Below are 21197 nucleotides of genomic sequence, written 5' to 3'. Positions count from 1 at the left end.
CTATAGATAGTTTTTTTAAGCCTACCACTTGTTCTTACGTCCTCTGCTTGTCCAGTTCCCTCTAATGTTTTAAAGGTTGCTGCGCATCATGCCAACATATGCCCAGTTTTCAGTTAATAGGTCTTTGGGAATCACTTTGTTGAGAGAAAAATGCTACTTTATTTCAGTCAAACCGTGTTACCTTTGGCAATTTTTTGTATTTTTAACAAAAAAAACAAATTAGTAACAAAATGCCTAAAGATACAATTTCAGGTTGGTTGGTTGCTAAGCTGCCTGTCATGTGTAGTTACAACATTGATCCGTCTCTTGAGTTAGGTGTCGTTGTTATGCTTGAATGAATCAGAGGTGAATGTTAAGTGACTTCATAAACAACAACAAAAAAACACTCAGGTAAATGGACTGGACTGAAAATGAGTTTAAAAAAAAACCAAACAGCTTATGTCCAAAGAAAAACTTGGAAAAAGACTTCTGAAAAGCTTCAAGCACTACTCACTTTCAGAGAGGAACCCAGATGTAGGAGGAGAGAAGAATGGTGAAGGCTCTTCACAGAGAGGAGGTTGCAGTGACTAACCACCAAACAAAAAATAGGTATGGGTTTAGCTTTTTAAACAAAGACTTGTGTGACTTTTTGATCACACCATGATAAGATGCTCTTGGTTCTACAATCAGCTTCATCACCCATTGAAGGTCAGGGAGGTCAGCTTTAAGCTACTGGCATCAATCACTGGTAGAACAATTCTACATTAGGTACTGGCACTGCATCAGTGGAAAAAAGGTTTTAAGTCACTTTGACTCTGTTTTCTGAGATTGATTATGCTAAGTCCTGAACTAAAAACATTTTTCAATTTAGATACTCATGAAATTTTTATCTTAGTACAGGCCGGGGCTTAATTCATGTCTGTTTATATTGGTTTCTCCTTGAATTTGTCGGCTTCAAATTCAATGACTCTTTGTCTGAACTATAATACTTAATTTATACCACTGCCATTGTCGTGCTTGTGAACAGCAGCAGACTCCAAAAGTGACATCATTACTGCTGGCACATGAGATGCTTTGGTGGTGTTTCAGCTGGCTGCAGCCCTCCCAATTTTTGTAACCTGGTGTGTGCAGTGCTGCTGGCACAACAAATGAGCTGGAGGCACAAGTCTGTGAGCCTCCAGAGGCATCACTACAATCCATCAATGCAGCAGCATAGGGATTCCCAGATGGCACAGAAGTTGTGCAGGGAAATAGCCACAATAAATGGAAAAGATGAGATTTTCTGCAGAAAGCTTGAGTTTATGAGGCTACTTTCTACAACTCTACTTCATCATCAGTTGGTGTTCTGGCAGTGCTTTTTTTTCAGCAATAATATTTCTCGGTTGATTGCAGAGCGTTGCACATGCCGAAAGTGTTAAGTGTGAAAGGTTATGATGCTGCGTGGACGTCACAAGTCGCACATGCAGTCACCATCCATCCATGAAAACAATTTAAAGTGTTTAGAGGTCAGCTGTCCCATTTTTTACCTGCATAGATCATGTTTCTAACATAAAACAACTGCTTTCTTTTAAACAAAAAAATGATATGAGCTGTAAATCACTAAGTCATGCCTAAAACCTAAACACAAAGTAAAACACGAACACTAAAACCTCATTCAAATCAGACATACCACTTGCATCTGTTCAGCAGCAAAGTGGTAGATCATATGCAAAGGCTGGAAGTGACGGTAGCACTCTACATCCTGTCCAGAACTGTGGCTGTTATAATGGTAAGTGCTTTGCGAAACAAATCACATTTTCCGAGAGACTCCAGCACAGCATAAACAAGAAGGCACTTGTTTTGTATGTTAGTGGTGTAGACATCTGCCAGATGGTGGTTTGGCTTTATATACTTTGATTCACATGCAAATGACAAATCCAAGCCTTCCACAAGTAAGAAAGAGAGAATGACCCATGAACAAGTGAACATGTGAACTCACCGTGGGCATTTCAACTTGTCCACCATCAAGTGTTAATAATGTTTCTTCACTTACAAAGAAGATGCAAGAAATCTGTTTTTTTATGTATTTTCAGTTTACCGATGAGAGACAGAATATCAACTAAAAATCCAGAAAAACATTATAGACGTTATAAATTGATTTGAACTATGTTTTGTGTCATGGCCATGCAGGAAGACCCAAGACCCATCTTCAGTGTTCTGGCAGAGGGATGAAGGATCTCGTTTAAGATTTGATGGTACATGGCCCTGTACTTTGGCCCCTCAATGATGTAAAGTTGTGATGTTCACTTAGCAGAAAAACTGCCACAATACCTCATGTCTCCACCTCCGTGCTTGACTGTGGGAATTGTGCTCTTTGGCTTATACTCTTCCTCCAAAGGGTCGGGTTGATTCCAAACAGCTGGATTTCAGTTTCATCTGACCACAACACCTTTCTCATGACCATCCTCACCCAATGAGGCAAGATTTTGAATGAAGCTCCAGATTGAAGGCGATTAATTTTATATTTCTTAAATTTCCAAATAACCACACCAGCAGCTGTTACCTTGTCACCAAGATTATTGCTGATAATAGTGTTTTCTTTCCTTGGTTAAAAAATAAGCAATTCAAGTTGCTGCCATTAGCACTGTTGCCTCATAGCAAGAAGATCCTGGGTTTCAATCCAGTCTGGGGCTTTTGCACGCTGCCTCTCAGCCTATGATAGCTGGGATAGTTTCCAGTAACCTGCCAAAACCTAAAATTGGATAAGTGGAAGAAATTGGATGGTAGTCTTTGAATAATATCGTAATGATAATTTTACTGGATTAACAACTGCATGCTACACCCAATAAAAAACAAGTTCCTTCTGTTAAACCAGTTGACCTATCAAACATGCTAGAAAGGAAATTTGCTCTCTTCTGAGTCACTTTCATGTAACCTCCTAGAAAGGAGGTTACACCCCCCACTGTTCCACAAGAAGAGAATGGATTGGTTTGTTGGGGCCAATGTAGAAATTATGTAAGAAAGGCCGCATTTAACAGGATCGCTAGGTTCAAATGTCACTGCCACAAAGGTACAATGGTGAAAAGATGGAGGGTGGAGGGGGTCAGGTAGGCAAGAAGATAATGGCCAACAGCTGTGAATGAGGGTAGGAGGAGGAGGAGGAGGGAGGCAGGTGGGAAATGAAAGGGGCAGAGCTATGGGGATGTTAATGTGGGAAAGAGGTTTGATACCTCTCAAGGAGTGAAAAGTATTCCTCCTGCTGCTAAAGGTTATCAGGTTGCAGTTTGAGAGAGGCCTGGTAAAGACAACGCAGAAATGAGCAAACTTGTATCAGTGTGTCACAAACAATACTTATATACACGTATGATTAAACCACTCGCCACATAGCTCTGTGGATGTCAGTCACTTTCTAGTTAGCGTGGTAAACACTGTAATAGCAGCGATGCAGCATTATCATGCTAGCATTTGTATGAAATTGGTCACATGGCAAACTGTATGGAGATTCACACCCACAGGTAATACTACTGTTGCCTGATAACACAGATATTTTGCTGTGAGGCAACAGCGCTAACTAGCCAATAATAAGGCCACCGTCTCCTGATCCAGTGTAAAAGGAAATGCAATTAACCAAGCTGACTGTGCAAAAACAGGCTCAAGCACAAACACTACTAGTAGTACTACTACTTCTCCAACACATTTTACCCCCCACTGTAAACGCTTCCATGTAAGAAACAGTTATGATGCAAGATTGTTTTGTAGCATGCTGAATAATTGAGATCATATCCAACCAGTCTGTCACAGAAAAACATGTGTGGCATCTGAAGCTTTAGATTTACTCTAATCACAGCACCAACAAGATTACATGGACTGTGTAGTTACATAAACATGAAAAAACAAGATGTAATCCAGGCCATCTCACCAGCTTTCAGTCTTTTTTTTTCTAACTGTATATGAAACAAAAGGGCATGTCACACTAACGTTTATGCTGGATCACCCACTCAGCATTTCTCATGGCTTCATAAATATTACCATTCATATGCCGAGCCTCTGCTCACACCTTGAAAACTGTGCTTATACACTGCCTACTTCACCAAAGGCAATATACAGCAAATGCTCATTAGTGATCCAATAGCTACAGGGTTTTCCTTTCCATAAAATGATTAATAATCTACAGCATCAAGACGTGCACTCATAATAATCATCCATTTATTGAAACTAATAACTGACAACAGCTTAAACCCAAGAACTGCTGCATTATACATGATTTCCCTGCAGGGTCAAGAAAAATATACTCGGTATGAAACGGCCTTAATTCTTCTACCAAAATATATGTTTATCTGATTGAAAATCAATCCCCTCTCATTTGGGCACCGTGTCATAGTCAGTCCCCTAGAACATTGTCAAGAGCTTCACTTTCAGTTCCTCCCTGGTGGATAGGTTTCCATATTACCAGCTGTTAATTATTCATCTATGCTTGCCTGGCGCCTCAGTTGGAAAATAAAGCAAACCCTTTGGACTAGGGATACAGAATAACACGGTGACCTTTCTGCTGAACCCTGGTGAATTGTCCATTTATCCCCCACTGCTGGTATGAGTGAAACTGGAGCAGAAGGTGGAGATTATTTCTTCATGTGCAAAACGTGTCTCCCACACTGCTCGAGTCCATAAACAGCCAGCAGAGTGTGCGCAGTGCTTGAAGAGCTAGGTACAGTCCCCTTTTGTAATGTGCAAAATGATATCTCTGCAGTGTGACCATCTCTATTACAGCAGGGAGAGATTGTCTTACCATTTGGATTTGCTTCACAGAACACAACAAATTAGCCTGAGCTGCTTGCTCTGGACTCGCAGAGGAGAAAATGTCAGAGGGAAGGTAAGCTGTAAGACAACAACTTGCAAATTTGCTAGGGTAGGTTTGAAAAAAAATTACCAAGTCATCAAATAGCCCAAACTCGAGTTAACTTAGAAGCTCAGCTAAATTAATTGATGGAGTAAAAATGAATCCAAGGACCCCGGAGAAGTTTCCTTTCCACCTCTGCATTAGTTTATTCATCATTAAAATTGAATAATTAAAAGCAAAACGCATTAAAACAGATCTGCTACATACTAATAATAACTGTTTATTCTGAAGCAGCCATTTAACAAATCTTCACAACATGTACAGTAGATATGTCCTTGACAAAATAAACAGGAGCTCGTGTCAGTTGATTTTTTTTTTGTTTTGTTTTGTGTTTTATTTTATTTTATTTTATTTTTGCATGATGTGCGAGCCCTTTTAAAAGTCCTGTATGCCCAAGCCCATCGGGACACTTAAAAATTCAGGAAGCACTCTGGATTGTTGCAGAACGTGGAAGGATGAGGGACACGCACACTGATGGATGAAGCAAAAGAAAACAAAGTTATAATTTGTTTACTTAACAGAGTATGTGATATAACAAACGTTATTGTACTTGGGGAATCTCACAAAATATCTCATGACCACACAACTTCAAAATAAACAGATGTTTTACAGCTGTGACTGAAATAAAAGTCTTGAATTTTCCATATCTATTACAAAATTCAAGATTCCCACCACCACAAATAAAAGAAATGAATGGGAAATTCTAATTTATTTTATATAAAACACATTCATGGTTTGTTCTTAAACACCAGTGAAAAGAAAATACACGCTTGCTCATTTATTTACCTGCCCGTGTAAATGCAGAAACATCAATCTCGTGCCCTGGGCGGCTGGTAGTACTGCTGCGTGGGTCGCGTGCGTCTAGGCTGGCCGTCTCCCCCGCGGCGAAACTCTAGTGAACTGTCATAGTAACCATCATCTTCCTCCTGCCATTGTACATTTGATACAGTTGTGATGTGTTACTGTGAGTAATCCACCTAGAACTCATTCATATTTTATCACCTTTCCTCACCTCACTTGATCGCAGTTTAATTAGTAGCTTTCATTTACTATGAACCAACAAGTTCTGAGTTTGATGGATGTTTCCCTATTTTCTTACCATGACATCAGCATCAAGAGGTTTGATGTTATTCAGGAGGACCTCTTCACAATTTCCATAATCGCTAAATACAACCACAGCCGTGGAGCCAGATGGATGAACGGCATCTATTCTGGCATGGTAGAACTTCACACGCACAACCAGACAGAAAAAAAACAGAAATCTCATTACTCTCAAATACAAACCTTTGAAAAACAAATCAAAGGCACTGTCAATACAAAACAAATCCCGCAGATTAATTTTTAGAATTTTAAATAACTTTAACTGTCAAACCAGCGCTCAGCCAAAGAAAAAGAAAACATCTTAAATACAGCAGTTTTCAACAATCATTAACTATTGCTGTCTCATACATGTAGGGATGACGTACCTTACTGTCTTCCCAGTAAAGTGCCAGGCACTCATCTCCAGGTTTCCACATGTGTTCAGAAATATGACCCCTTTCTGATCCTCGAGGACCTTGTCCTTTGCCTTGACCTCCCCTTCTTTTAGACCCTGGGTTATTAGCATTGTTTCTCTTTGGGGGCAGCGGCTCCCTGTTCGGTGGATAAGACGAGGTTTGTGGTTTGATCGGCCCAGTTCTTTTGTGTTCTATAACGCCGTTTTGGAAATGAGAATGATCTCCTGTTGGTATATAAGAACTCTGTGATGACCCCACTTCGGAGCTTCCTCCCTTTGAGTTAAAGTTTGCTGGCCCACTATCCCTTTGTCGCTCAGGGTGATCCAAATTTGCCCTCTCCATCTTCCCCTTTCTCCTGCTGTTGTTGAAGTCTTCATTTCTGTCTACACGTTTATTTCCTTTTCCGTTCGCTTCACTTCCTGCCGAATTGCTCAGTTTTGATGTGGGTGCCCCTCTTCTATGAGACGCCGCTGACATATTCCCACCACCATCTCCATTTCTGGACCGTTGGTTGTAAGATCCACTAAACTCCACCTGCTGCTGAAGGTCTTTTGAATGAGTGGAAGCAGACATGAAGGAAGAAGGAAAAATCTGCTCGTCGCGCATCTCTTTCTTGTCACTTTGCGATCTATCGGACATCCCTCGTGACCACCTCTCCTGGCCCTTCCACTGCTGGGCTTGGACTGACGTTTGGGGGGTTGCACAATTAAAGAGAGGCTCCTGGCCAGGTTTGGGAAAATCAGTGTCCCTGTGAAAGCGAGGCGGTCTGTCATTCCTTTGTTGCCTATGGTCATTATGCGAGGAGAACTTGGTCTGAGGTGCGTCTTTGGTGTGATAGTCTGAGTTGTGGAAATTTCCTTTGTTTTCGTGATGTCTCTGTGGAGCCTGGCTCTTTGGCTCTGATAAAAGCAAACAAGAAAAGATCAGCTTTATTGAGAAGTATGGCAAAACAATAATGGGAGAAATAGTGGAAGGAATACTAACAAGTGCTTGGTTGGTATTTCAGACCAGTGCTGATTTATTGTTGTCAGAAACATGTCTTAGTTTTTCTGACCTGTCAACAGCCATCTGTCTCAGTCTAATCAAGGCTCAGTTAGAAATCAGTAGATTCCTCCTGAAGAACTGGCTTCAAAAGGTGCTACAAACATCAGCCATACTTTTGCTTTAATTTGTGTGCTCTTCCAGAGGCCCTCGCATAAGTCATCACTACACAGGAACTGGGTTGGAAGTTGCACCTTACATTTTCTCTCTCTCTTTTCCAAAATGATTAAAAAGAAAAAAATACACTATTCCACAACTTGGAATATAACCCACCATCAATGGAGAAAACACCCATTTTGGATTCCAGAAAGTCAAACAATGTGCTCGGTCCAGATGGTCTTCCCCCTGCTCCCTCTTGATCATCTTCATTTCTGGACCTGCCTCTTCCCTTTCCTCTGCCTGAAGAAAACCCAGAGAAAAAAAACAAAACATTATTTTGACAAAGATTAAATCGATCAGTTTGAATGTGCACACCTTCTGGTCTCCTGCGTCTACATAAAGTATGTGACTTTATCTGCATTAGCCTGCACGTGAGAACTCAACTGAATTTACTTTTAATGAGTTTGTGTGGTACAATTAAAATAGCTTTAGAATAAACTGTACCAGTAGCTGGTTTGAAAAAAAATCTAAGTAATTCAGTGTGATTGGGCAAGTTTTAAGGTAAAACAGGTTGATTTTCACTAATGAAACAGACACAACGCAATGACTGCATTTAAAACAGAATTTCCATCTAAAACCTTAAGGTGTGCTTTTGAAAATAGCAATAAAGTGTGTGCCTGCAATTTCTGGTAAATGAACTAAAACAAGCAACAAAAAAAACCCTGCCACAAAGGACCTTTAACTAGGCTGCCGGTGATTTTCATTGCATTTAAAGAACCTCCACATCACTCCTCCAACCTCAATCTGGCTCTGCTTGCTCTGTAGACATATAAATTGTTATGCGGCCAAAGTGGGCAGAAGGTGCATCTGGGGCTGTGTGTGTATGTGTGTGTTTGTGTGTATACCTCTGGGTTGTGGCTTGTTAGACTCTGCAGCCACAGGGCCAGGTCTGCTACCAGAAGATCCAGTCAGTAGGCTGTTCAGTGCCACTTCAAGGTTGTTATTATTGTCCATCAGAGCCTGTCGAGCAGCCTCTCTGTTAAAGCCCATCTCCATGATGTGCCTCAGAGCGCGTTCGTCAACCTACCCAACAAATGACAGGAAATATATTTGTTGTATGGAGACCACAGAGGAAGATTACATGCATATGATGATTATAAGTACAATTACGAGGTTATAAATGCAGAAGTTTAGTGTGACGGCACCCAGGAGCTCCCTTTTAAATTCTGTTTTACCTGTGAGAGCCTGTTGGTGTTGGAAACGATCGCAAACACTACTCCCTCGTCAAACACTACAATTTTACGTTCTGTCCTATTAATGTCTTCAACCCAAACCCTTCAGACTAGAGAAATTGGCAGGACACAACAAAAAGCAAGACAAATGGACTGCTACTTGATTGGAAAACCTCACCAAGGCTCCAATCCATTTACATCTCCTCAATATTATAACCGATGCCTCACCCAATCTCTGAACCATAAAATAAGACTTCAATCCAGACTAAAGAAACCACAGAAGAACACAGAGCAAGTTTGAGCCTTTAAATTGCTTTGTTACAGTGAATTGGGACTTCAGTAATGTGAGGTAAAGCCATTATTTCAACAACTTCTTTTTTTGGGGGGGGCGGGGGGGATTATAGCTTGTGTTCTCACCAGCTCTCTGTAGTTTCCATCTTGTCTGCTTTCTGTTCTTTCAGCCCGGTCCTCCCGTCTCCTCTGCTGGTAAGACTCTCGGCTCCGGGAGGAGGAGGCAGCGTTGGATAAATTGCCGCCTGCATTTCCTCCACCGCCAAATGTGCGGGGGCCCTGACAAGGAAACAACATTAGGATCAATAGAGCTGCAGGGTTGGACAAAGAGAAAAATACAATAAAAGAAACAGAACTCTGCAAATGACAATGTAATTGTGACTTTTAATTTGAAGAGTTACACAACTGTCAAAGGCAATTAAGGTTGAGGTGAATGCCGATAAAGAGCGTATAATTTTAAATTGAGGCCAAATTAAGTCACTTGTGCAGGACGTGCAATCGATAAAGCAGCAAATTTTGCCAGCATGGCAAAAACACTGGTCCCGAAAATTAACAGCTGAAAAGCTAACAAGTGATAAAGGTTTGGATACCTCTTTGGTCTTGGCCACCTCAGCAATAGCCGCAGTCCGCTGCTTTTCAAACTCGTCGTTCTCGTCAGTGCTTTTGACCACAGTGTGAGTCTGCAGGGTCTTCCTCTGGTCCAGTTCTCGGCTATCCACTTCATCCTTCCTTGCACACTTCTACAGGGAGAGTGAGAACAAGGCTGCAGAGATCATCACTCGTGTACGCTTTCTTAAGTACAGAAATTAGTGCGCTTGACAGTTTGCACATTTCATGGACTCAAACTAGAACCAGATGAATTCATCTGGTTTCTCTCAAACTTGACTGTGAACTGTGTTTAATTTCAAAACAATTACAGATGGTGGCTCGGTGCCAATGAGATGGAACTCATCACTTCCTGCAGCTGTTCCTCGACTGCACCAAGTGATGATTTAGTCACATGGGCCAGCAAATGACCGGAGCAATGATATTTACTTTTGACTAGGTTCAGCCACTCTTTGTTTCAATAAACATCAAACCCTGCGACTATTTGTGGGTATCTAACATAACAGGTTGTATTAAAAATGATATTCGTCATAGTAACAAGATTATGCTTATGTGAAAATGATGAAGGCCTGGATTTCTGTCTTGAGTGTGCACTTATTTAGTTATTGCTCACATAATAACTCACCTTCCAGTGAGGACAGTTTACTATTTTTAAGTTCAGTAATTTTCTGTTCTGGTCTGTAGATTAGGAAGGCTAGCCAAAGAAGAGGCACAAAAACAAAAGGATTTGAGAACGACTAGCAGACAACAGGAAATCTATCTGCATTAATATCATTAGGATCATCATGTAAGTAAAACTGTTTTGAACTCAGAGCTTGAGGTAAAAAGACAAAAAGTCTACCTTCTAATGTCATGTAAACTAAATTCTTCTGACTGGAAAATGTCTGGTAGAAACACACCACAACTACACTTTTAAAAACATTCCTGCTGTGAAGCATGATGGTAGAAGCTCCGTGCTGTGAGAGCGCCTCTGAGTAGCAGCAACCGGGATAAGTAAAACTGACTCAACTGACAGAACATAGATCCAAGCAAAGCGCAAGCACACACATTTGCTTTCCAGCGCCAAATACCTTGGAACAGAGCAATCTAAAGCGACCCAAAGCAGACTTACTCAACACTAAGTCCTGGAATGACCCCGCATTAGAAAATACAGTTACGCGGAAGAGCTAGAGGCTGTTAAATAAGTCTCAAATGCCCCCCTGTCATAAAACTTTACAAAGCTTGAGCAAATCTGGAAGAAAAATCCCAAAATCCAAGCGTGAAGCTGATACCAATGCATTCACTTGGAAGCTGTGATCCTAGCCGAGACTCAGACTCAGTCTTTTTTAAAACTTTAAGTATTCTGTGTATAATAATAATCGTTAAAAAAAGAAAAACGTTAGCAAATAAAGCATCTAATTATTAGTGGTTACCTTGACGATCTGCTTATCATGTTCACAACGCTTAATCTCAGCTGCCCTTTTACATCAATTACTAGAGCTTTTTATTTTAACAAAAATGCAACATTTACGCCTCATGTTGCTGGCGGGAGATAACCTGTCACAGGACAGTTTGATTTTTAATTCTGCTTTATTACACACACAGCGATCAAACGTTTTAAAGATTCATGAAGGCGTAATTGTTCCAAAAGATCAGAGAGAACATTGCCAAGATAGGGACACTCCTGGCGCCAGATCTGTGTTTATTTCCTTGCATACATTTATGAGGTTAATGCTATTCACTACTGCCTGGCTTCCATTAAATCACTGCTGAAATATCATTTCATATTAATGTTCCTGTCAGTATTAATTTTGTTCAATTTTTATGTTATTCTTTCTGTTTTTTGTTCTTCTTAGAAACATTTTTTTAAATATAATTTTGGATGTTTTGCTTTTTAAGTGAACTATGAAACATTCTTCCTCACCTGACCAAATGGCACGAAGGGAGGAGGTCCGCCTTCTGCTCCAATGTTACTCCTGCTGTGTTTGGCCAGACTCTGCAGGATGAAGGATAAAGGTACCCCTTTTTTTTTTTTTTAAATACAAAACTCAGATAAATACAACCTCAGCAACAGCTAATGATGGAGTAGCAGAGGCCTTTATTACACATTTAAAATGATTACTAAAATATGACTTTTGTCTTTTTAGCCAGAGTGGCTGATCCGTCATTAAAATATTGACCCTCACCCTTTGTAGTTCCCACTTCTCCACCATGTGATCAACCTCTCCTCCAAGGACAGAGATTTTTGAATCATCAAGCAGTAAAAGACCATTTTTAACCTGGACTGTACCAAGAAGCTTCACCTTTGTTCCTGGTGGGGTGTTAAAACTGAAAAACAAAATAAAATAATAATAATAATAATAGTGAATACAAAATATTAAGACAGTATGAATGATATATTTCTATACATTTCTTTTTAAAAAGCTATTAAATTTTAAATATATGTGTGGGTTTAACGCATTGTAACTGCATATACCAAACCTCACACCCTATTTCGTTACCCATGCCACTTTATAAATGACATGGAGCATTGCCAGCAGATGGGTGGCAAGGCTAGGAGAGACTATTAATAATCCCAGCTGCTCACCCATCCTCATGGTAAATTAAAAGCCCCTCTATCTCATCAGGCCTGATAAGGCCTCTGCCTCTCTCATTAGGAAAGCACAGGGACTTAGAGGGATTTCCAGCTACTGATGCCGGATGCCAAAGCAACAATTAGGGATTTCACTCCAAACCTCTGGGATAGATGCTTCTGCTGCTATTATGATAGAAGTTCACATGATAGCAGCAAATACAGGAATAAGATGGCAGTCATCCTTGATTCAATCACATACAAATGCACTATTCACCCTCAGTGTCGCTACTTAATTGTCATCTCTCTGTACTACATCACTGTCTCGCACACTGAACAGTCCTGTAATCCAGCTCATCCTTCTTTGCCTCTCACTTATGGCCTCACGCACACTAAAGCGGACACTTTCATAAGAAACACTATCCGGCGCTGTTGCTAGCCAGTGTGTGTGTGCCGCTCATAAAGGGGGGATTTGTTCTGTTCTCTCCTCTCTTCCCATCAGGAAGTCAAGGCCCACATTCTGGCCACTCCACCTGTACAGACTGGCTAGTCACCATGGCAGCAGTCACCAAGGCCACGGTAGCTTGGATGGAGATGTAATTAAGGCTAAGAATTGTTAGATCAGCTGCCACGGCGAGGAAATTGCAGATAAAGGGAAAATTCAGACATGTGGTGGGGTGAGAATGTTGACAGGGAGGTGAAGGAGCAGGGTGTGTGCAGAATGTGTTTGGAAAATATGAGAAACCAGCTGAATGCCCCCGATTTGCATCTATGCAGCTAACAGAATAGCAGCTTTTACATTATCCATTTTTAAATATAAGACAAATAAAAAAATGTAGGATTTTTTTAACCATTTATACCGCTTTCACAGATATTTACATTACACTACAGCCTGTTATTTTTAAATGCAACAAAACTGTAATACCTGATCTTAGACAGATGTTTGAACTCCAGTCCAACACAGGTGGTGTGCCCATCTGTCATTTGCAGGCGCAGCATTCGCGGCGCGCCCTGGGACTCCTCGTGGTCTTTAGGAGCCGAGATGTTTCTCACCTTCTGCACCTGGAGGACACATGGACCCTCCAACTGGCCATGTGCAAAAGACAGAAAAATAAATAAATAAATAAAAAAAAGGTGGCTTGAAAGGCAAATCTGCATGTGCGGAGGAGGATTACAGCGCAATACTGAAAAACCCTCTAGGAGTTTTCAGTATGTATTGAGGATTACTCCAATTTTTAAGGCAAAAAACCCCCCAAAAAAAACAATACCTCTTTCCCTGTGGCACAGGTTTATTTATTCCTCAAAATAGCCTCAAGGCTTACATTTAGAGCTACAACGACCACTGTTGTTGAACGCTTTTGTAAGGACTCTTTGCACAAAGTTTGATTTCTACACCTGGGAAAAGATATGTGTAAATCCTATCTACATTCAATACTACATACAAAAAGTGTATAGTGCAATACAGCGCAATTTATGCATTATATGTACAAGGCAGAGTGCATTACTAGGGTATAATGGGGTGTATCACATTCGGAGTCTGAAGGGAAGAGGAGGTAAATGCACATAAAATTACATGTTTTGATATTTGGGTTTTTTCCCCCTCCATTTGCTCGATTTTACTTTCATGGGCAGAGAAGTGGTTTCTTGACCTACATTTGTTAGTGTGCTAGGGACATCTAGTGGCAATAATGAAAACTGCAGTTCTAAAGTTTCCTTTCAACAGTGGCTGCAGCTCATCATTTGTAATTGAGTTTCATAAATTAAGCACTGACACAGAGTTGTAGCAATATGTATGCCTCTCACCTTCTCAGTTCTTCCACTGTTGATATCAGATGGTAGATATTTTCGCCCAACAGTTCTAAGATCAGTCTACGAAACAAAAGCTGCTTTATTAGAATATGTATAATAATCATATATTCATAAAATGAAACAATGCACATGTGAAACAAAAACAACAAAACACATTTTTAACTATTCAATCAGATGTAATCTCACTTTTTGTAATCTCATTCCACATGGTGGAGAGAGTACAACTGTGCACCTGTGCACTATTGCAGTACAACAGTAAAACCAGTATATGCGCCAATGTATGGAGTAATTTTGATATACAAGAATCAGGATTGGAACTCATTGCTTTTTAAATCCAATCACCACTTTATTTAACCTAGATTTTTAACAGAATTGTATTTTTTAAAGAGGATTTTATTTTCCTCCAAGCCATAAGAGATCAACATTAAAATTACAAATGTGTCTGCCTCCCAAACCAATTTTACAACCACTTTTTACCGCAGAAAACAATATGTCTGAACAAAATAAGCGCTCCAGGTAAAACCAAAAAAAGCAGCCAGAGTAGCAAAATATCTCTCTAATATCTAATTAAATGCAACGTTTTGCTAGCAAATCATCAGTGGCTCCAATTTATTTTTATACCTAGTCTGACAATGTTAATAACTTTAAGCCCCTACAAGTACCACTCTAAATTTACTACAAGCTGATTAAACCAGGTATGCAGTAATATCTAAAAGTACAGTGTGAGACCTTTCCGCAGCACTCCATGCTAAACCTTAAAGGTCAGTGTTTCTGCAGTAAATGCACTGACTGCGCGTGCTCGACTCGTTCGATACTGCAGGTCAGGTCTGTAACATCTTTGTCAGTCTAGGTGAAGAACCCTATATGAATGTTTATGGTTCCTCTTTAAACATTTTCATTTTGTTTAGCTGCGTATCAAATGAAAAAAGCCTTTAATTCTTTTTTTAAATACACAATTATAATTAACAGATAATTCAAATACCCACATTCATTCCATACTATTAAAATGAATAGATTCCTGGTTTCATGATGATTGATGATATAATTTGAGAGGGCAGTCATTGAGTGATCGAAGAGGGAAAAGGATGAGTTATTTCTGGCTCAGAAAGGTGCCTTTTAGGGATGAATAGAATAGCATGAGTGAATGGTTCTGCATAGAGTAACTACAACAAGGTTACTTAGATTCACTTGTTTGGCAGATATTTATCCATGTTTCTGTTATTATGTTTGATAAACTAGTAGTATCTAACAAAAACTAGTAGTGTCTAACCAAACTGGTTAAAAAAAATACCAACGTTTAGTACAATGATGGTGATTTTCCTTAAACTCTAAAACTCAAGGCAAGGTGTTACTAGGGATGGGTATCGTTTAGGTTTTATCCGATACCAGTACCAAACCGGTACTTTTGAAACAGTGCCGGTGCTTAAACGGTGCTCAAACCGGTGCTTAAAGAATGGAGAACACAAAATGGTCCGTCTGTGAAGGTTCTCAGTCATCCAGGTCATCGTAGTCAAAGGAGCTTACAAAGAAAAGCGTCTGGACTTCTTTAAGTTGCTTGAAGTGTTCACATTTTGGACAGAGAGGACAGATGGTTTGAAAGAGGAGTGAAAGAAGCCATCTATGTCCACTGTGAGCGACCATCTTTGAACAGAGGCGGTGGTTTACAACACCAACTGTCTGCCATCTATAATCCAGTTTTAAGTTCCCTCCCCAGACGCCTTAACGCCCACTCACATCCTGGGCCATCTGACCTCAGGAAATTGCATGATAAGGTGGGGCCAGGTTTCACAATGAGCTCACCCAAAACCCTGGCTGATTGGGAGCCACACCCATTTTCGCACCTTGGCTCAGGCGATCATCAGGGGGTCCTTTTGTCCCTCTTTGGGGGGGATACTCCCACTAGGTTTTAAATCTGGGACTCCCCACCATTTGACCTTAGAACTGAAGAAGCTTCTCGGATGAGAGGTGAAACGTCTTCAAGCAACTTAAAGAAGTCCAGACACTTTTCTTTGTAAGCTCCTTTGACAAAATTGGTCCAAAAACCTCTCATGTTTAGCTGTTTTTTTGTAAAAAGATAACAATGTTAGCATTTTCTGCAGCTATGGGGCATATATGGTATCACTCTTGGCTGGAAGCAGTGCTTAATCAATGGAAAAAACAAACTTTGTCCAAAAACCTCTCATGTTTAGCTGTTTTCCACTTTTTCTTTGGTCATTTTAGCCTTTTTGGCCAGGGTGAAGAGAGTATCTGCCATCAAACAAGAAGACAGCCACATGTAGCTACGACGGTGTTTGCTAGTTCACCTTACATGCATTAATTTAATAACGTGGTTAGCCTACTCAACGTAAATTACACACCAACAACATTAAGCTACTGACCCAGAGAAGAACGGCTGCTGCTGCCATCATCATCCGTCATCATTTCTGCTACACTGGCAGGGCTAGGGGCCAGGACTCTACTCTTCGGGTTTTTGGGGGATGTTGCTAACTCCGGGTCAGATAACAGGCACCACACCCGCAGTAGATGCGCTCGGTGTGAGGTCTCGCAGCAAGCTATCAAATACGTCGCATTTCTCAGCTTTTAACAAAATGCTATACGTCGCCAGGTGTTTCATCAGATTTGAGGTGTTACCTCCTTTGCACAGTATCACCTTGAAGCACTTATTGCAGGCTGCTGAGTTTGCATCTTTTGCTGTGAAGTACAGCCAGACTTTGACCGCTTCGCTTTGGGCATTTTTAATCTGTAGCTCTGCTCTAAAAGAACATACGTACCTGGGCCCACCTACTACGCTCGCAAAGGTAAAATGATTGGCTGGAATCCAAAGTGTATGACATCTCAGGAAAAAAAAAAGCACCGAAATAAAGCACCGAAATGTGCGCTGCTTTTCGGTCTGGTTACTACCGTTTATGTCAGAACCTGATACGGTACCCATCCCTAGGTGTTACACGGTAAAAACATTCTGTAAATATGTTTGTGTTGCACTTACATCAAGTGCAATACGAATTATGTCACTATGTGTTATTTTCTCAGCGGATCCTTTCAGTTCTGCTATGCCTTCATCACTGAGGTACCTGCAAGATGAAAAACAGGGCAGAGAATACAAGTGGAGCTGGGAAATGCTTCAGTCAGTCTCATTTCAACATGTTTAAACACACTGTTATTATAATCAACTAAAACGTATCTAAAGACGGAGACAAATACTTGACTGAAAAAATAAAAACTGCATTTTAGCGGACATTTTTCTCTTAAAAAAGACTGATATTAAAAATAAAATGCAAATGGTAACGTCTTTGGTTTTAATTTTTTTTTTTTTTTAGTTTGGTCAAATTTACAACACGCATGTGGAGGTACTGCTGTATTTATTTATTTACTGTGATGTCAAGCGTCTCCATAACTCCATAAATTGTTGTGTGTTTGTATGGTAATACTTATTCTAAATGTCATACATACTATGATTAATAAATAATCTCCTTTGGGGGTCAGTCAGCATGGGAACCCCAGTTAAAACTCTGCCAAATCAAACATGTGGAGATATCTGATGCAGGGATCACAGTTATATTTTTGTATTTTCTCATTTGTTTTTATTTTTATTTCATTTTTACTTTTTGTTTTTAACTAAGTTTAGTTTCAATTACTTCCCATAGTGCATTTTCTTGTTTCAGTTTAGTTTGTGTTGTCTGCAAATGTTTGGCTTTAGATATGTTTTTATTAGTTTCAGTGTTCCATAAGTTTGTTATTGTATGGACGGCATATGTCAGAGGCGAGGTTTAGGAAAATCAGTACACGTATTACTACTAAAAACAGAACTTTTTGAAAGTAACTGTGTCACAGACTTTTAGACACAGAGTGTCTCTATAAAAACATTCATCAAAGCCTCTGTATTTTTATTTATTTTAATTTTGCGAGTTCTCAAATGATTTTAGTTAGTTTCATTTTTAAGTCTTTCTTTAAATCTTTATTTTACATAACTAAATTGGGTTTTTTTGCATCTAGTTTTAGTTTAGTAAACTATAATCACGTTAGTGCTGACCCCTTGTGACAAGGGAGAAACTCAAAGTAATTTTACTGTAAGATATAAACAGTACACGAATTAAAAACAACTCTACTCAAACAGCAAAACATGACAAGCCAAATTAACTCTCCCATCTAATCAACACAATGCAATTACAATTCTACTCTATTACAGTTAATTCATAGTTCAGTATCACAGACGTTTATAAACTGCTTGCTTCAAGACTGTTTTACAATTCACGCATTTTAGCAATAAACTGATTCAGATAACAAACTCACCTCCTTCCCAAAACTAAACTGAATATATGGGAAGAAACATCAGAAGAATTCTGCTTTGTTTTTATCATGTAGAGTTACGTTCACAGGCTCTTTGATCTGATCAGATGGTGTGCATGACAACAAACGTAAACAACCTCGGGACCACTTTTAAATGAGTTTATCTGTACATTATGGACAGAACAGTTATTATTCATCTCTGTTAAATACATATAAGACTCTAGAAGGGATAACAATTAAGTAAGAGCAAAACCTGAAGCAGTAAGTGTTTAGAAGCTGCATGCGGGTGAATGCTAGCACTCATGTCTAGCTGCTGCAAACTGCTGCTGGGATGTTCTGAGTTTTAAAAGCACTGCATGTTTTAACTATATTAACTTTAATAAGAGCCTCAGATTTATTTGATTGCCCCTGCATATGACGTTATCACTATGTTTGTTCATGCAAAATGCAGCGCCACACTACGCTGTAATAATTGCATGCTAAGTGTGTATTGCATAGCTAGCGTCATTTATCTCGCTAGTTTGCTAGCCAGCTTCCAGCACAACTAATTACGTTGCAAAAACACACAGAAATCCAAAGTGTTATGGTAAACCTTGTACTTTAATTTTAAGTTATAAGTACGCTAAATAGTGTTTTTAGAAAACATCAAAGAGTAGTAGTAGTGATAGTGGTAGTTGTATTAGTAGTACTAGGTAGCTCTTTGAAATTAGCTCACATGCTACCTACCAGCCCTCTTTGGTCAGGGAATCTGTCACATCGGTCATTGTGCTTCCAAACTGCTGATGGAGCAATAAGGACACCAAAAGTTTTGAAGTGGGTTCACTGGAATAACAGCTATCTCGTCCTGTAATTCATATTCTGCTCCAGACAAAGCTCGCTAATATCAGTACTGAACGACTCTACGGTACATACGTCACACAATGACACTGTACAAGTACGGAATGCCGCGAGGGTCCAAATAGCGTTTATATATATTTTTTCATATGATAAAGCAAAATCTACTTGTCATTCAGTTTAAAGGACATCCGTTTAAAAGAAGTATGACAAACAATATAGACTCTAAGACATGCGAATTTGCATATTAACGATCAAGGAACTGACCTCCCAGCCCATTGTTCCTTCAGTGGTGCTAGTTTCAGTCATTATGCAAATATACTGTTTATAAGACTGGGGAAACCTGCAGTTAGATGAGACTGAAGAGGTCACTTGGATGAGTGATGAAACGTTTCTCCCACTGAAAACGCTATGAACAGAATCAACTTTAGGGGAATATAGACTCTGCGTCACCTTATTAGGTACACCTGTTCAGTTGCCCGCTGTAGCAGATATCTTATTCAGCAGCGATGCATTTAGGTACGTAGAGACGGTTAAGATAATCTCCTGACGTTTAAACTGAGCATCAGAATATTAAAGTGACTTTGGCACCAGCAAAAAATAATAATAAAAAAAACTAAATAAAATAGAAACTAACCAGTGAGCAGCAGTTCTTTTGGTAAATGCGTTTTGTTGATGCCAGAGGTCAGAGGACAATGACTAGACAGCTTTAAGCTGAAACATTAATTAAAATAACCACTCATTACAAGACTTATGCAGAAGAGGACCTCTCACTCCGTAACGCATCACTCCTGTCAGCTAAGAACAGTAAACTGAGGCTACAGTTCACACAGGCTTACCAAAACTGAAGAAACACCAGAAAATTAGAAGAAAAATAAACGTTGCTTGGTCTGATGAGTCTTGATTTTTGTCTGTGAGAAGGTTCTTAGTCATTCAGGTCATAGTAATCTAAGGAAAGAAAAGCATTTGGAGTTCTTTAAGTTTCTTGTAGACGTTTCACCTCTCATCCGAGAGGTGTAACATTTTGGACATTCATATTTTGGACAGAGAAGATAGTTTGAAAGAGGCGTGAAAGAAGCCATCTATGTCCACTGTGAACGACCATCTTTGAACAGAGGGCGTGGCTTAGGACACCAACTGTCTGCCAGTTTTGAGATCCCTTCTCAGATGCCTTAACGCCCACTCACATCTTAGGTCATTTGATTTCAGTAAGTCACATGATAGGGTGGGGCAAGGTCTCACAGTGGGTTCACCCGAAACCTTGGCTGATAGTGACCCATTATAACACCCATTATAACACCACATCCTACCTTAGTGTTGTTGCCTATCATGTCCACTTACTACCACAATGTACACATCTTATTCTAGCAATGTATAATTAATGAAGTGGCCAGTGAGCGTATGCAGATATAAATGTAATTTTAAGTATGACTTTATATCCAATAATTTTGGGGTTGGTGAACACAACCATGGGAAAAGGAATAGGTGGAGTTGCTTACACCGTTCCTGGACAGTGCTGAGTTAACTGTGTGTGTATATGTGTGTCCACATGAGCGCATGTGTGTGTGTAGGTGAAATAAGTCTATTTCACATGTGGAGCTTTGATGATTGTTTCTATACAGTACTTCAAATGATTGTCTTTTGTTTCTATACCAAAGCTAGTATTTTGCACTCAGACTTTGCAGGTCGGACAGCAGGATTTGTCTGCAGAGCAGTCAAATGTGGGATAGTTGAATTCTATACTTTTATAGAAATGTTACTTATCTAGGACGCCATTTTAACCACTGTTAGTGTGTCCACCAAAAGTGTCTCGGTCTAAACTTTACACACCTAAAACCTTAACATGACAAATTACAAAAAAACACCCATTGCCAGATCTGGCATCAGTAACAAATTCACATTGTACATTGGAAGATGCTGTAGCTTATATCGCCTTAATATACAGACATGTCATCCCAGAAATTATGGGTTGGCTTGAACACTGTCTCAGAAAGTTCTGTTTAAGTTGTTTTTGTTGTTTTGACTTTTTTTTTTTATCCAGTTGTTGTTCAGAATAAGGTAACAACTGGGTTTACTGACACAAAATGATCGTTCTC

The 21197-nt window shown here is 39.7% G+C and overlaps 1 protein-coding gene across 1 annotated transcript; it reads right to left on the bottom strand.

Moving 5' to 3' along the window:
• Positions 1 to 4982: 4982 nt before the first annotated feature.
• tdrd3 (tudor domain containing 3) lies at positions 4983 to 19187 on the bottom strand. The gene is made up of 14 exons (XM_006780361.3): positions 18994 to 19187; positions 16967 to 17051; positions 13975 to 14040; positions 13097 to 13257; positions 11786 to 11927; positions 11524 to 11595; positions 9605 to 9754; positions 9141 to 9293; positions 8397 to 8574; positions 7666 to 7791; positions 6322 to 7250; positions 5955 to 6080; positions 5642 to 5781; positions 4983 to 5326 (listed from the first exon to the last, which is right to left on the bottom strand). The coding sequence occupies exons 1-13, from the start codon at positions 19029 to 19031 to the stop codon at positions 5665 to 5667; spliced, it is 2343 nt and encodes a 780-aa protein (XP_006780424.2). The 5' UTR covers positions 19032 to 19187; the 3' UTR covers positions 4983 to 5326; positions 5642 to 5664.
• Between the last annotated feature and the right edge of the window lie 2010 nt (positions 19188 to 21197).

This window comes from Neolamprologus brichardi, chromosome 1 (genome assembly GCF_056152115.1).
Source record: "Neolamprologus brichardi isolate AB-2024 chromosome 1, ASM5615211v1, whole genome shotgun sequence".
Lineage (NCBI taxonomy): Eukaryota > Metazoa > Chordata > Actinopteri > Cichliformes > Cichlidae > Neolamprologus > Neolamprologus brichardi.
The sequence above is the reverse complement of the archived record's forward strand: the minus strand, read 5'-3'. Positions and strand labels throughout refer to the sequence as shown.